The sequence below is a fragment of the Diabrotica virgifera genome, chromosome 4, assembly GCF_917563875.1.
Source record: "Diabrotica virgifera virgifera chromosome 4, PGI_DIABVI_V3a".
In the NCBI taxonomy this organism is placed as follows: Eukaryota; Metazoa; Arthropoda; class Insecta; order Coleoptera; family Chrysomelidae; genus Diabrotica; species Diabrotica virgifera.
The window spans coordinates 222,333,018-222,351,152 of NC_065446.1; the positions used below are offsets into that span (position 1 = coordinate 222,333,018).

An 18,135-nucleotide genomic window follows, 5' to 3' on the forward strand; every position below is an offset into this window, starting at 1 on the left:
CATCATCGACAGTTAAACTTAAATAACTTATGACGAGACTAGATACTGTTAGTCGTAAATACGGACATAAAATCATTCACAGGAGACCAATGTGATAAGGGACTATTAATTTTAAGCTGTGAAATAGCCAACCGGTAATACGAAGCGTATGCAGGGTAGGAAGCTGTAAGCTGTTTCAATTACTTGGGTTATTTCAAAAAAATTGTGGATGCGCTGAAGAAATACGGCGACGCCCTTCAATGATCAATCAAGAATGGTAAAACCTACTAAAATCTGAAAATATATAGCCATAACACGAAACAAGCTGTAGAAACTTGGCCCATAAAAAAATTCTTGGACGTATAAAGGCCTTTGAAATGTGATTATATCGTAAAATGATACGAGTACCATGGACAGCACACCTTACGAATATCTCAATATTAACAGAACTCAACATCAACACTGGGCTTACCACAATCACCATCCAAAATATATTGAAGTCTCAAACTAGATGCTAAAAGAACACCAGGAAGATCGCCACTCCGATGGTCCGAACAAATAAAGATCATCACTGGTTACTCTCTGTGTGAGTCGGCACATCACGCCTAGGAAAGAGAAGAATGAATAGCAACTCTACATCGAGTATCATACCGTCACCACATCGTTGCGGACGACCAAATATAGAGGAGGAGGAATGAAATCCCCTTATCTAGGTATCTTATCAATCTTTTTAATCCAAAAAATAAGAAAAAAATATGAAAAAAACTATTTAAGAAACCCTTTTCTTTAGTTACGAGAGACTAAAATTAAAAATATTATAATAAAATCAACTAAAAAGCAAAAAATAAAAAAAAATCAAACTCGAAGGATTATTCGAAAAAAAAAACTGTTAGATAGGTTAAATATAACCAAAATCTCACATATTCGTTAAAAAATTTAAAAAATCTAACACATTCGTTAAACGCCCAACCTTTATAAGTTCCATGTAAGCCCAAGGGTGGGTAAAAAATGTCCACCTCGACAATAGCTAATATATTTATTGAGAGTTGTTACAAATGTTAGAAAATGAATTAGACAGAAGAAATGAAAAGAATCTTACGCATAGTAATCACAGCATCTTCCAAAATATTAATAAACGATGTAGGTAATAAACCTTAAAACAAAATTTGGGCATCAAAATTAACATTCCAGTAAAAGCCAGTAATTCAGATTTGTCGATTTTTTCGACATTCTTTCTTTACGTCCTCATTAGTGTGGCGAATAATTATGTCGGTTATGTAATTATACGTCGATAATTATGTGCATTATGTTTCCGGCGACGAGAAATTATATAGAAACCTTTACCCAAGGGTGGACTTTTTGTGCCCACCCATATTTTGAATTCAAGATATTACTTTTATTTTTTTAAATATCGGTAGAACCAAATTAACATTCGATAAAGGGTCGTCTTTTTAACAATAAATAATTTTTGAAAAATTTTGGAACACGTAATAAATATGTTATAAGGGAATACGCATTAGGTGGACATTTTTTTTCCACCCTTGGGCGTTTAAGGGTTAAAGAAAAGCGTGGGGCGAAAACCGTTTATTCGATGAAGACGCGCCCCAACAGTTTTTTTCGAATTTGATTTTTTTTTGCTTTTTAGTTGATTTTATTCTAATATTTTCAATTTTAGTCATTCGTGACTAAAGAAAAGCGTTTCTTAAAATTTGTTTTTATATTTTTGTATTTTTTACTTTTTAGTCTTACACTTTTCAAACATTAAAATATCGTCATGTTTATTAAAATACACTAAGCATCAAAATTAGCCGAACACCTTAAAAATGGGACATTTTTGATGTCTTGTATTTCATAAATCTGTTGTCCGATTTTAGTGACTTTTTTACTATACGATAGCTTTATTCTTCAAGAATATCATATCGATGTAGTAATATTACTGCTAAACAGGTACGTGTCATTGTATACCGGGTGTAACAATGGTAGTGTGTTTTTTCCTCAAAGTTTGAAACACCCTGTGGAATATTCTAAAGTAAATAAAATACTGAAATTAAAACCCAACTTTAGCCTTACGCTTTCCTTTTTTAACATTTTACTTTTTGATTTATTCGCTTATGTGGGATAATAAAAAAGTTAGGTACTTTAACAACTAGCCATGTTATTCATCAATACAGGGTGTTTCTAAATAGGTGCGACAAACTTTAAGGGGTAATTCTGCATGAAAAAATAATGATCGTTTGCTTTATAAACATACGTGCTTCTTTTCCGAGATACGGGATGTTGAATTTTTTCTTACAAACTGACGATTTCTTTATTGCTCTAAAACCGGTTGAGATATGCAAATTAAATTTGGTAGGTTTTAAGAGGTAGTTATTGCGCATTTTTTACATACAAATAAGAATTTTCTATTCACCATTGGCGTGCATACGGGATGTATCTAAAATTTTTATACCCGTATGCACGCCAATGGTGAATATAAATTTCTTAATTGTATGTCAAAAATGCGTAATAGCTGCTTCTTAAAAACTGCCCAATTTCATTTGCATATCTCAACCAGTTTTAGAGCAATAAATAAATTATCAGTTTTTAAGAAAAAATTCAAGATCTCGTATCTCGGAAACAAAGCATTTGCGGACATATGTTTATAGAGCAAACGGTCATTATTTTTCATGCAGAATTAACTCTTAATGTTTGTCGCACTTATTTAGAAACACCCTGTATTGATCAATAACATTGCTACTTGTTAAAGTAACTAACTTTTTTATTATCCAACATAAGCGAATGAATCAGAAAGCAAAATGTTAAAAAAGCCTAAGGCTACAGTTAGGTTTTAATTTCAGTATTTTAAATACGCTAGAATATTCCACAGGGTGTTCCAAACTTTAAGGAAAAAACACACTATCATTGTTACTACCGGTATATAATGGTCCTTACCTGTTTGGAAATAATATTATTACATAAATATTCTTGAAGAATAAAGCTATAATATACTAAAAAAGTGGCTTAAAAATCGGACAAAAGTTTAGGAAATACGAGACATCAAAAATGTCTCATTTTTAAGGTGGTTCATTAATTTTGACGCTTAGTGTATATGTATAAAACATATGATGTACAAACATGAAAAGTAGTCGGAATCGGCAAAAAATTTTAAACTTTATGGTTTATTTATGAATCATAACATAAACAATTAACGTAAAAGTGAAATTATGATTAGTTTATATAATTAGCTACAATCTCTAAAAGTTTCAAATTTCTTCATTGTAAAAAACAAGAGAATGTAAGCCTGTTTGCATTATAATCGTTTTTTTAATTAAACAATTAATAAAGATAAAAAAAAAACGTTTATTGACTAGTCGTGTATTGTTCCCGCGAATGCATGTGTCTGAAAATTTCCATTCATTGGCATTGAAGAAAAGGCAGTCAAATTAACGTTTAAAGATTTGACACAAACAATTGAACTTAAGAAAAGCGTTTAATAAAACAGAAACATCAAAGAGTAAGCTTTATGAAATGATAGACAACAACAAATAAGTCAAGTAAGTTTCTATTTGCAACTATTTTATAATAAATTTTCTTCACTAAAAAATGTTATATTATACAAATTAAAAACAATTTTTAAAATATAAGCTCCAAATCAGCCCTTCACCAATATTTAGCAAAGAGTTCTTGAATACTATCATATATCATAAAGGTAATGGCCACATCAAGGCAAACTCGGCCTAATCTTGGTACGACACCCTTGTAGAACGCTCTTGGACCTTCATTCGTAAACACTCTTACTGCGCAATCCCATGTATTTTTGTACATCTTTGCTTCCAAACCTTGCATTCTTGTTTTGACTACATCAACTGGATTGTTAACATATACAGAACAAAGGCCGGCAAAAGCTCCAAAGATTCCAATAATAGGTTTTGGAATTATCACATTTACATCTCCACCTGGAATATAATACAATATTATTTATTTAAATTACCATTAGGTATAGATTAAGCTTCACGCGAAGCAATTCCAAACTACAAACTGTCAACAACAAAAGAATCCTGCCCTCCAACTCTAAAAGAAAAAAATTCAGAGAAAAAAGGCTAAGAACAAATTGGCCACAAAACACAACAGTGACAAATGAAAATAAATTTAATAAAGGGAACTAACAATATCAATACTTGATTAATACTTAAATAATACTTGAAAATGATTTTACACAAAGATACCTAGAAGAAGGTACGCCAACAGAAGCCACAGACTACTTATTATGGAAAGCTTCAGGACAACTAAAAAGTTCATAGACACTAATACCACTAATAAGAAAAAAACAATGGCAAATGGTCAAGAACAAACATGGAGAAAGCAGACGCCTTTGGTGGTTTTCTCTCACAAGTCTTTCAACCAAGCAGCTTGGAAACAACACCTGAAGGATTGGAGGATATAAACAGAGTATTAAAAATGAACCTTACCAACTAGAGCTACCCTTACCGAAACTCAAGTTTAATGAAGTTAACCAGGGCCGGCGATAACGGGCCTGCAAGGGATGCAATGCAGGCGGGCGCCCCTGTTTGGGGGGCGCCAAAATGAGCTTGTTTCTGCTGGTGTTATGTAAAATACTAAGATAAAAAATTCATTTTTTAAATGTGGTTTAAATTCGTCATAATACCCTAATCTGTGTTTGTTAATTTTGCATATCACACATGTAAAATATACAAAAATATGCAATGCGGCAAAGAATTCTTTCCATGTAGTAATATAATTTATTGGTCAAAGATATTATATCTCAACCAAACAACCTTGCTCTTAAATGCTTTGTTTATTTTCTCCAAATTTCTTGCAAGTTGTAGTTTTGTCAGCAGTTATGAGAGGAAGTGAATTATTTCTAGTAAAATAAACAAGATTGTGATACTGCTTTCTTGCGGCTTGTCTAATTTAAGTATTATGTATTTTACCTCTTAATTTAAGTATCGAGTTAAGGATTAATTCCATAAAAACATATGTATTTAAAATAAACATTTTAGTATTATTTCATGTGATTATAATACAGAATAGTTTGTCAGTTGTATACTCTTCATCTGCAGTTAAAGAATCCAGTGTTGTATTCAATTAATATAAAATTATATTTGTTAAATACTCAGTACTAATATTAAATTACACTTTCACATTACTACAGAATGCATTCAAAAAAATTAGCAGAAAAGCCGAAAAAGAAGAAATGACAAAAAGCAATCTTAGTTCTTTTAGCTAATTTCTTAAAAGAGTTAAAGTGAAGTTGTTTTGTCAGATGATGGGTTCAATAAATCTGTACGGAACTTTATTTACCGGGGACATTTGCGGATAGCGGGACACCGACTTAGTTGGTGCCCGGAACACACATTTTTAGGACACAATCCAAAATCAAGCATTAATAGAGAGAAAAGCTCTTCTAGCTACCCCTAAAATCAGGTGGTTTAACCATATAAAGTAAACCGAGGTAAACAAGGGCATCCTAGCAAGGGCATGCGAGGGCATCCAACGTAACGTTTAGTACAAAGCCTCCTCATTCGTTATATACTGCGACGGGTGGAAGGGGGATAGTGGTATAGCTTGGAGGTCAGATAGGTTACAACTCTAGGTTACGCAGTGTGACCGGTTTGATTTTCGTACATGTGGGTCTCACTGTTCCATTAGAACCCACATAATGTCCCCGAGGCTGGGGTTGTACGAGTATCTGTGTGTAGGTGGGGGGGGGGCCTTTGCTAGTTTTTCAGGCGGGCACCTTATACCCTGGCACAGGCACTGAAGTTAACAACGTCATAACGAAAGAACTTAATGACTTATCCTAAAAAAGCACCTGGGAATAATATGATATACGGGCAGGATACTTCAAAAACTAACCAAGAAATAATAACGGTAATATAAGAAATTTTTTATGCAATAATAAGATTCAATTATTTTTCACAGCAATTGAAAATGGCAGTAATTATGATCCCAAAGGCAGAAAAAAACTAGAAGTATTAACATCATAAAGACCAATAATTTTACTACCTGTGCTTCCCAATTTGGGTTTAGACAATAACATGAAATCATAGATCAGCTCCATAGATTAGTAAAACAAATTAGTAATGACCTGGAACATAAGCGATATTTCTCAGCAGAGTTTTTTTTATAAGCCAAGCTTTCGATCAGGCCGGTCCTTAGGGATATTGCCGCCCTGGGCAAGATCAGCGACCGCCCCCCCCCCTTTATATACCCAAAACTCAAAAATTTCACCATGGCTCTTAATTTGCTGAAATCTATCACTTAATGCATTAACGGTTGTGTCTATAATTTTTAAATAGAAGTCAAATTTTTATCGTGTCTCTGGATCTAGGTCCATACTTTCATCTTCAGCCTCATGGCCAAATTGTCTTATCACTTTCCTCCTTCTGGCTATTACTGTGCCTCCTTTTCGGGTTCTCAATTTCTAATTTTGATGAGCTCTTTTCGGTCTGTCAAATAGCCCTGGAATTTTAAATCACTTTTGAGAGACTTAGAATGGATTTCCGATTTTTACTCTGTATACACGACTACGTTAAGGCTATGGGTATATATAGTCCTGTCGCCAGTGGGGGTACAACGGCCTCCTTAATTCAGATGGACTTACCCAAGTTTTTTTTATGTATTTTGACCCGTAGAATAATTTTTTGGGTAACAGTCGATCCGGATGTCGAAAAGATTGTTATAAACAAAGAACTTGAGGAATCACATAACAGCGATTTCTCGCAAAACAAAACATTTTTTTGTATTTTTTGGGTCATTCTAAGCAAAAAATGATTTTACAAGTTTTTTCGTAGGATGCATAGTTTTCGATATAAACGCGGTTAAACTTTCAAAAAATCGAAAAATCTCAATTTTTGAACCCGAATAACTTTTGATTGAAAAATAAAATAGAAATTCTGATTACCGCATTTGAAAGTTCAAGTCAAATTCTATCGGTTTTGATTACATTCATTGCTAAAAATTAATTTTTTTATTGTTAAACAAAGCTATAAACACATAAAGATTGAATGATGTTTGTAATGCATTTCCCATTTGAAATCGAACGAATAGGCGCGCGTACAAAATTTCTACGTAGATTTACGTACATTAAAACGCATGCATTAAACACGGGAAACACTATGTGTTTATGGCTTTGTTTAGCAAATAAAAACTAAATTTTTATTAATGAAAATAATCAAAACCGATAGAATTTGACTTGAATTTTCAAATGCAGTAAGCAGAATTGCTATTTTATTTTTTAATCAAAAGTTATTCGGGTTTAAAAATTACACTTTTTCGATTTTTTTAATGTTCAACCACGTTTATCTCGAAAACTATGCATCCTACGAAAAAACTTGAAAGACCATTTTCTGCTGAGAATCACCCAAAAAATACAAAAAAAAAATGTTTTGTTTTGCGAAAAATCGCTGTTATGTAATTCCTCAAGTTCTTTGTTTAAAACAATCTTATCGACATCCGGATCAACTGTTACCCAAAAAATTCGTGTTCTACGGGTCAAAATACATAAAAAAACTTGGGTAAGTCCATCTGAGTTAAGGAGGCCGTTGTACCCCCCCCCTGGCGACAGGACTAATAATTCGCAAATATTTTACGGCTCTCCCTACTTTTTCTGTCTTTACACGACAAATCACGTGTAGTAAAACTCACACTGGTATGGATATGTAAATATTACTAGAATGTCATTCTACTTGAAAATGTCATCATTAACTGAAAGAGATGGCTTTTGAATGTTCTTGGATTACTGCTATTTGTATAATTGCAAATTATTAATTCAGTTAATAAATGTGATAATTTTTTCACTAACTATGTATTCAGTGATTGTAATAATTTATATGTAGGTACCTACAACTAAAACTAATACTCAATCAAGAAAAGAGGGAAAGTGTTAAATCAATTTTTTAATAATATATTGTTACTATGGAACGCTTACAATTTTGAACATCTTTAACAACAAAATACTTGGACCCCGATTTTTGACCCTTCGCTTCGTTATCGGACGTATTCGCTTCGTATCTGTTTAGTGTACAGATAGAGAATGATCGATAACGAAGCGAAGGGTCAAAAATCGAGGTTTTGGATCACAGAATATTATTATCCTGATGTATTCTCTTCTTGGATCTTCCACAAATAATGCACAATAAATAACTTTTTATTAAGTTCACGTCTTAAATCATTTATTTATCAAATACACTATATATTTAATCAACAACTCAAAGTATTCCCGATGCCATGTCAAATATTTAAAACTGTAACTGATTGTCACTGACAATATGCTGACAATATTCTATTCGGATGAGTGCGTTGTAAGACAAAGATAGATTTGGAAAATATTACCACGGACAATGTGTTCATTTTTTTCGAATCCTGAAAAAATCAATAAATATTTTTGAAAAATTTAAACGCAGAATGAAAGACTAAATTATTACCGAGGGCCGAAAGTCCCTTAGAATAAACAAAAAGTTTATTTTAAATGAGATATTTGAAATTAAAATCACACTAAATTTTCTCTTAGTTTTTCACCTCTGTAACTTATTAAAATAAACATTATAGAAGTTCTCAGGGACTTTCTGCCCTCGCTAATAACGTAATCTTTCATTCTGCGTTTAAATTTTTCAAAATTACTTATTAGTTTTCTCAGGATTCGAAAAAAAAATGAATCCCCATTTGAATAGCATTGCAGCCGAAAATACGTACCCATCCTCTTAATGTGAAGTAAAATGGCATGCCATATTACCACAGCAAAGAAAATTAAAATCACGGATTTGATTTGCCCAACAGCTTGCCTCATAACCTCATAAGCAACCATTTTATCGTTGTTTTTATTCACAGTGATTTCTACAAGAGCATCGTAAATTTCTTAAATTTGGTATCTAATGGGAGTAATTGCATCAATATTCTACTTTCCTATCTAGTTTCGGACAAAGGCATCAATGTTAGGCTAGAACTATGATTTTTCAGCATAGCCCAACGATGAATAGATGCTGAGAAAAAGTTGTAAATTTTTGTCACTAAGGAAAAGAAAGAAACTGCAAACTGTGAGGCTTTAGCAGTATCGTTCACGACTAAGTTAAGTGAATGTCTAGAACATGGGACAAAAAAATGCTCTAGGATTCATTTTCAAAATTCTGTTTTAAACTCCCAAGTTCTTCTCTTCTATGTTTGCTACATTATCATACCCGTGTCCTCTCATATCTTCCAAAGGTGTTCTTAGTTCATTCTGGGACTCTGTAACTCCCAAGCCAGTGGTTTCCACTACAGGTGCAAATCCAAGAAAATGTTCGTCAATTTTAACACTATGTGAACGAGAACCTAAATTGACAAAATTTACAACAATAGTCATCTCTTCCACCCCAGCAATATCAGATATACAATTTAAAATTATGCTATATTACACTTTGTACACTAATGTACTTTGCTGATTTTAAAAAGTTTAAAATTTAATTTTTTTTTAAATTTCATTTCGTCATGGAGGAGTTGAATTTCGTGTTGAATACGTTTTCCCAAGTAGTGATGCTGCTTGTTACACCCATTAGTTATTCTTCTAATATGCCCTTGTAAAAGACAATCAAAATTTTTAAAGAGCGCAAAAAGCTTAACAAAATGGCCATTGTTTTGATGAAAATGTTTATCAGAATCGCCCCACAATGTAAGACACTGTTGTGCTAAGAATTGTATTATTGATATAAGTCGTTGTGTTGCATTTTTCCAATGACCAGTTTCTGAATTTAGAACTTTTTGTGTTTCTTCATCTATGATTTTGCCCGATTCTAGTCTAATTGCTAGTTCTACCCACTGTCGCTGTGACTGTAGATGAGCTGGAGACAAAGCTTCAACCATATGTTTCTAATTATTATATCCATTTTCAGTAAAGGTTATTTTAAGTGAATTTCAGTGAATTTAGTTTAGTTCTAGTCCTACTATTCTTATGCGTTGAAGAAAAAGGCGGTGTTGTCGATGTTCCGTCGAATTAGTCTTGCAATTGTTATTGTTTCACTTACTTAATTCTAGTTTTTACAAATGCATTTTTGCCGCTTTTTTCATAATATTGATTTTTTCTACGAGCGTGCAAAAATGTCTACTTTCGCTCGCGCATTTTAGTTTAGAAAGTTTCACTTTTCCGCAAGCGTGTTACTTTTCCGCACGCGTGTTAATTTTCCGCACGCGGTTTTTACTTTTCCGCACGCGTGTTAATTTAGATATGTTAATATGGCCTTAAAGTAATTATATTACATGCAATAAACTAATATTTAGATATTATTTACAATTTTATTTCAAATATATCTTATTGTGTTCCTGTTTTAATGAAATTAACGCGACAATTCGATGAAATAAAATTATTTTGACATAATATTCGAAAGTCAAATCGGTAGACAATAACAGTAGTTTTGAATCATCATCATGGAAACCAAGATCGTCGTCATGCTAACTAATTATATTGAAAGTTTGGTTTTGACAACCTTGTCAAAGAATTAATTTGCGTATGTATTTTCATATTAATTAAATTAATTGATTAAGATTTGGTAATTCTTTAAAGACTTTTAGAAAAAATATTGTTCCTAACTCTTGCAGAAAGTCTCTTTTCCGCACTCGACTGTTTGCCGAACTCCCGCTTCGCGTCGTTCGGCAAACTGCAGTCGCGTGCGGAAAAGAATGACTTTCTGCACTTGTTAGGAAAATAACTATTTTATAATATTAAAAACATAAGTTATTATTTCTTCAATTTCAAAAATTGGGGCCGGAACTGCTTTTGATAAAGTCTGACACAAAGGTCTACTCTAAAGTGACAAACCTATTGCCTCATCCGCATTATGAACTTCTAAAATCTTACCTATCTGGCAGATTCTTTTCAGTTAAATACCATTCAGAATATTCAGAACTACACCGGTTAAAATCAAGAATACCGCAATGCAGCAGATCTAACTACCTTAAGAACTACAATAACAGCAATAGTCGCAGGTGACACTGCAATACTCCCATCATGATCAAATAAATGCCTCAAGAAACTTAAAATCCTCAATCTAAATGCCTCAAGATGCTTACAAGCATGGTTAAAGAAATGTAAAATTTGAGTTAATGAAACCAAGTCAATCCATGTTGCCATTACGATAAAAAGAGGTACATATATGTCACCCAATATAACTAAATAATTAAATGATTACTCAAAGACATGAAGTCATTTTATTTACATCTTGACAGAAGGTTAACATGGAGAACATATATTTTTATAAAACGAAAACAATTAAGACTCAAACTAAGGCAACTTGACTGGCTTATTGGCAGGAAATCACAATTAAATCTAACAAATAAGATCTTAATATATGAATCTATATTGAAGCCAATATGGGCGTATGGCATTCCATTCAATTACGGGGTTCTGCTAGCAACTCAAACTTGGAAATCGTACAAAGATTCCAGAACACAGTTTTTACAGTTATAACCAATGCTCTGTGGTATGTTTCAAACAATATAATAGAAAAAGACCTCCAAGTTCAATCCATAAAAGCTAAAGCCACAAAGTACAGTAAAAAATACAAAATTAATACTATTAGTGCTCACTCTAATGACTTAGTACGCAAAATATTTAACACATTGCATGCCACGTCGCTCATATATGAGAAACACATATGTTCTGCTAGGGGCCACGTCGCTCATTTTTTATATACACGTACAACTGACTTTCATTGCCGTGGATATGCCGTGGCCCCCCGAGAGTATTATCCCGATTAAGGCGTGGCACGCAATGTGTTAATGTTAACGGATTGTTGACCATAAAAATACACAGAAAGCAAAAGTGTTTCTTATTACCTCTGTAATAGTCCTTAAAAGTTTCCATTATAAAAAATCGTGTAGCTTGGTTAGTTCCTTGTCTTAATACAGTCGCCGTCATTCCTTTGTATGTACCACCCAAACCTTCTTCTTTGATAATGGTAGCTACACCACGAATTAATCCTTTGAATCGTGGTTCTGCCGATCTTTGATCATTAATAAACTTTACTTTAATCGTTTCCATGGGAGTTACAACTAAGATCGCTTCACTTACACCAGCCCCTAACCCGCAGAGCATTCTACCAACAGGAGATAGAGTGCCATCTGGCTTCTTTATCCGATTTTTAAAAGTTTCAAAAGCACCAAATCGTACTGCACTTTTCGGTACAGAACCCAACAACAACACACTTAATCCCCTATACAGACCAAAAAAACCGTATCTTTTAACGGTCTTCTTGACGCAATCAACAATTCCATCGTACTTTTTTCTGTCACCTTTCTCGTCTAACTGAAGTTGGGTTTTAACGTATTCAGTAGGAAAAGTTATACATATTTCAATACCCCCTGTTATTCCTCCAGCTATAATTCCTTTAAAACCAATGTTTCCTTTACCTCCTGGTGCAGCTGCAGCTCCATACTGGCGTAACCATGGTCTAAGGAAGGGATTTTTTACTGATAAGCCATCACGCTGATCCATTGAAATTCACACAGAAAACAGGAATAAATGGAAAACTTTTCTCAAAATAGGTAATTGCACTGCTTATGACATTTATATGAGTTAATCTGACATACATATATAGTTTATCAATACCAATGAACTGTCAATACGGATTGACAGTTCATTGATCAATACGCATTTACCTGACATTATGTTTTCACTTGCTTTATTTTAAATAGGCTGAATTTTATTGGAAAAAAATTATTATTCTTCTTCTGTTTGTCTTTATGGCTTCCACGCAGTAGTGATACGTTAGCTCCATTTGGTGGTGACCACGAAGAAGTCTGGTTTTAAACTAACTCAAGGCCACTTACTTGTAAGTCAAATTATTTTGTAAAAATATATTAAAAAGAGGTTATATTTAGATTATTAAATAATCAGATATTGAACAAATTAAAACAAGACTCGATACAGTCACAACACAGAGACTCTTGGAAACGGCAGATAAGATACTCAGAATAATTACAGGAAATGGGCTGAGAGATCGAAAGGGGCGTAAAGACATTAGAAGACAACGTAACGTACAGTGTATAAACCAAGTATAAACAAATGGATACTAAATAGAAAAGAAAAAAATTATGGAATAACCACATAATCAGAATGGGGGAGACACATGGGGTCAAAATAGCAAGAGATGTATCAACAATCGATATAAGAAGTATCGGACGACCGCGCAAAAGATGGGAGTGCATTGCTTATAAAAAGGAAGAAAAGGAATGTAAAAAATTTTGAAAATAGATGCAAGTTTCACAAATTGATTGTAAATGTACCTTATTTAGCTTCAGGAAATATTCAGTGATTCTTTTATATTATCCTGTAAACTAAGGGTGATCGCAAGAACAGCCACTTGTGGCCGCTAACGACTTCAAGTAGCGAGAACCGGCCACCGCCTAGCTAGTCGCTCGAAGACTACCTGGAACGCAGAATGTGCGCCGAGTCCATTTAAAGTAAATACAAACCTTAGTCAGCAGCGTGTAGCAGCCACCCATGGTGACCACAAGTGGCTGTGTTTGCGAGCGCCCTATATGTACTTGGTTATTAACAGTTAATTTTCTTTCAGGTAAATATGGTGCATTAGATACTAATTAGTAAGAAAGGTAAGGAACAAATTATTCGTTAGGTAATATCCAAACAAGTTAAGTAATGTCTTTAAGTCAATAAAAAAAATATGAGCGTTTCCCTTATCTTTATAAAATTGCTCCATTATAAACTTTTGCCGTGGGTGGTCCCAAAATCTAAGCCAGAATTTCGAACTTTACTTGGGAACCCTAATCGAGATATTTGGCGATTTTTAATAATATTTAGTTATATTTTTACTTATACAGCGAACCTATAAATGGTTCACTACACTTTTCACAGCCAGTTTTCCTCCGAAACCATGAGGTGTTCATAACGCAGATTGTGACCAATTATTATAACTTGTGGAAGATTACTTTTTTTCTTCTGTTATGTAGCTGAAAGGTTTTGGTAGAAGGTTATATTGTAAGTAGTTTCAATATAGTTCTCCCCCATTGGTTTTACTCAGAACTTTTTGACTTAAAACCTAAACGAAAAGTGGTTTTAGGTCTAATGCTAGTTGGATGGCTTTGACGCCTAAGTAAAGTCTAAGAGCTAGAGCCCGAAAATCATCGTCATAAGTAATACGGAGTTTGGCATGTGAAATGTGTCTATTGTATATTATTATGCCTCCTTTCAGGCTGACACCTCAGTGGATACAGGAAGTAGCAATATGGGATGAAAGGGGAAAGTTAGTGCAGTCATTAAAGGTTTTCGCCTCCTATTTTGTTAAACCTTCATCGATTTGCATGAAAATTGGTGACTAGTTAGAGCATACCTCAAGAAACAAAATTGATTTGGTGCCAACTTGCAATTTTGCCCTAGGGTTGGATACCACCCCTTCTCGGGCGTGAAAACTTATTCTCTATTTTACTAAAAATTACCCCACAATTCGATGGAGGTACAAATTTTAAGTAAAACTTGTTATATCATGTTATTAAAATAAATCAATACTTTTTGAGTTATTAAAGATCACAGATTTGAATTTTTCGTGAAACAAATGCATGGTGTAAAGCGGTTTTTCATGATTAACTCAAAAATTATAATATAGGCTTTAATTATAAACTATAATATAATATAGGCTTTATTAAAAACGTTATAATTATAAAAATTGAAAATAATAAAAGATAAAATAGATTTCTTATTCGAAAAACCTTTGAAAATTAATTAAAAGTGAGTTATAGGCGATTGAATTTATATTTTTTTCGGCTAGTACCTACTCAGATCTAAGTATTCAAACTTAGATAACGAGAAAAAGATAGATTTTATAAAATATATTCACTAAACACTTGTCAAAGTACTCAGAAATATGTACAGTTGCGGTCATTGAATAGTTTACAGGCTTACGTATCTAGGAGCCGATTTTTTTAATTTTTACCTCGTTTAAACGCACCTTTTACGTCAAAGTGACGTTACCAGTGGTGTACCTAGAATAGGTTGATTAGAATTAAAAAACCTAAATATTATACTCGTAAATATATTTTACAAAACTTAACAAAATGGAAAGTATAGAAAGAAGTTTTTTTGACTAAAATAGATTATGGTCTTAATAACGAATATAAGGAAGTCTGGTTTTAAAATAACCATTTTATTTTAGATCTATTTTACATTAAATAAGGATAAACGATGAGAAAAAATAAACAATAATTAATTTTTGGTGGAAGCTCCATTATTGCATTACAACTTTGCAGTCTTCTGTTCATAGATAGATAACACCAATTCCCTCATATTATAGTCACCAAACTCTTCACATGCCTGCTCAATTGCTTCCCATCTTATAAACTCTTACTCGGCCATTGCTATATGACTGAAATACTTTTTCATCGGTAACCGTAGACCAAACCTTCTTCGTGTTTGGCAATTGCTGTTGCTTTTTGCGCATCATTTAAATGCATTCTAACCATTTTGGAGGAATTTGATATCATTTTATTTTATTTTTCAACACTCGCGAAACTTCTGACAAGCACTGACTGTTTAAATTTTTTTGAGTTTGACATTTATCAAATCCGTACGACACTGCAATTTTACAGTATTACAATATAAAAATTAAGGTGTAAACTATTCAGTAACCGTAACTGTACAAACTACAAACATTTTTCAAAGTTTAGGCTCTAAAAATTTGGAGCTTAATTATTATATTATTTATATAAGTTTTTCAAATTGTTTTGAGACATTTATGTAAAATTTAGCAAAAATGTATTCGAATCTGTCAAATGTACCCATTATTGGACACCCCTATTTTATGGACATATTCAGTTTATATTGATGGAAAAAATTCAATATTATTCAAAATAATATAAAAATAAGATTTTACTAACATACAATTAATTAATAGATAATGTTTTTTATCATCCGTAACTTCACGCATGTGCTCTTAAATAGACGCTTTGTATAGGTATGTACTTGCTACTGTCAGTTCGGAGTCGGCGTTTGTATTGAATATACAGAGTGGGCCAAATAAAAGGAGCCACCCCGATATTTGGCAGTATTTATTAGATTTTAAAAAAATAAAAAAACAGGTCAATTTTTTATCTAAGGGGGACACATTTTTACGATACAAACATCTGTCATTTGTCAACTCCTTCCTTTCCACTTCCCCCACCCCTTATTTTTAAATAGGGAATAGGGGTTGTGTGCTAGCTCATTTGAAAGGTTATTCCATTCTCTATTCAGTAATATCAACATCGACTTAAAAATGTATACAGGGTTTCCAAGAAAAATTATTTTGAATTAAATTAATTTACACAAAAAGAAGACTGTATGTAATTTATTTAACTCAGAACACATTCTACTGCTGACAGAAAACAGAAAAAAATGTTTTTTGATAAATAGACACTGCTGTTTGCTTAATTTTAATGTTCAAGCTTCCACCCATCTGCCTCTTGGTAGGTTGAATATTGAATTTAAGCAACAAACAGTGTTTATTTATCAAATAAACATTGCTTTCTCTTTTTTATCATCAGTAGAATGTATTCTGAGTTAAATAAATTACATACATTCTTCTTTTTGTGTCAATTAATTTAATATAAAGTAATTTTTCTTGGACACCCTGTATAAATTTTTATGTCAATGTTGATATTACTGAATAGAGAATTGAATAACCTTTCAAATGAGCTAGCACACGACCCCTATTCCCTATGCAAAAATAAGGGGTGGGGGAAGTGGAAGGGAGGGAGTTTACAAGTGACAGATGTTTGTACCGTAAAAATGTGTCCACCTTAGATCAAAAATTGACCTGTTTTTTTATTTTCTTAAAATCTAATAAATACTGCCAAATATCGGGGTGGCTCCTTTTATTTGGTCCACTCTGTATATTATATACTCCAAAAATATAACTGTTTTCGACATGGCAACAGAATACACGTGCGTGCTTAAAATAAATTTTACAATTGATACAGATACTGCTGTGAAATTCATTAGTGAAAAAACATTGAAAACTGCAAAAGAAAAATTTAATTATTAAATTATAATCCTAACTTCATTCCTGAAATTTCTTTGACAATTATTCTGCTAACCAATTTCTAACACTTACGCAACACACAAACTACACATTACTCCCCTTAGTTAGTGATAAGTTATATGTAGTCTAAAAAATCATTATGAAATTGACTGGTCAGTCGGTTGTGAAAACCAGTGCCAATAAAACACAAAATACAAAACACAAAACTAATTTCAAGATAAATATATAAATAGCGTATGTTTTAATTTTCACTTTTTCCTAAAAAATTCGAAAGGGTTCTCTTATTTTCATCATCACATGTTTAGCTTTGATGTTATCAAGTTCATCTGAAGCTCACTTGATAGGTATTCTTGAGTACTGTGACAAGTGTTTAGTAAGTATGTATATTTTAGAAAATGCATCGTTTTCCCGTTATCTAAGGTTGAATACTCGTACTTAGATTTGAGCAGGTACTAGCCGAAAAAAAATATAGGTATATTCAATCAACTATAACTCACTTTTAGTTATTTCTAAAAGGTCTTTCACGAAAAGAATCTATTCGATTTTTTATTATCTTCTATTTTTCTAATAATCACTATTTTGTTAAAATTTACAGTTTTTGAATTATTTATGAAAAACCGCTTTACACCATGCATTTGTTTCACGAAAAATTCAAATCTTTGTTCTTTAATAACTCAAAAATATTGATTTATTTTAATAACTTGATATAACAAATGTTGCTTAAAATTTGTCCATCTATCGATTTGTGGCGTTATTTTTAATAAAATAGTTTTCACCTCGAGAACGGGTGTTATCCACCCCCAGGGTAAAAGTGCAAGTTGGCACCAAACCAGTTTTGTTTCATGAGTTATGCTCTAACTATTCACCAATTTTAATGCAAATCGATGGAGGTTTAACAAAATAGGAGGTGAAAACCTTTAATGACTGCACTGACTTTTCCCTTTCATCCCTTATTGCTACTTCCTCTATCCACTTAGGTGTCAGCCTGAAAGGGGTCAGAATTGTCAATAAAAAATGGACATATTTCACAGGAAAAACTCCATATTACTTATGACGATGATGTTTCGGCTCTAGCTCTCAGTCTAGTACGTAATATCCAATTGCTTTATTTAAGGGAAAGTGGGGGAATGGTGCGCGGCGGGTAATCGTGCGCTGC

General features: G+C 32.8%; 1 protein-coding gene across 1 annotated transcript; it reads right to left on the reverse strand.

The window, feature by feature from the left end:
- Nucleotides 1-3,524: 3,524 nt before the first annotated feature.
- LOC126884087 (putative tricarboxylate transport protein, mitochondrial) lies at nucleotides 3,525-12,531 on the reverse strand. Its single transcript, XM_050649874.1, has 2 exons — nucleotides 11,785-12,531; nucleotides 3,525-3,914 (listed from the first exon to the last, which is right to left on the reverse strand). Exons 1-2 carry the CDS (start codon nucleotides 12,440-12,442, stop codon nucleotides 3,619-3,621), a joined length of 954 nt encoding a protein of 317 aa, XP_050505831.1. The 5' UTR covers nucleotides 12,443-12,531; the 3' UTR covers nucleotides 3,525-3,618.
- Between the last annotated feature and the right edge of the window lie 5,604 nt (nucleotides 12,532-18,135).

Excerpts from the sequence above, each read along its gene's own strand:
- LOC126884087 (XM_050649874.1), bottom strand. The coding sequence starts at position 12,442 with ATGGATCAGCGTGATGGCTTATCAGTAAAAAATCCCTTCCTTAGACCA. Across the intron at positions 3,915-11,784 it reads TTTTAAGGACTATTACAGAG|GTGGAGATGTAAATGTGATA; the intron begins GTAATAAGAAAC and ends ATTATATTCCAG.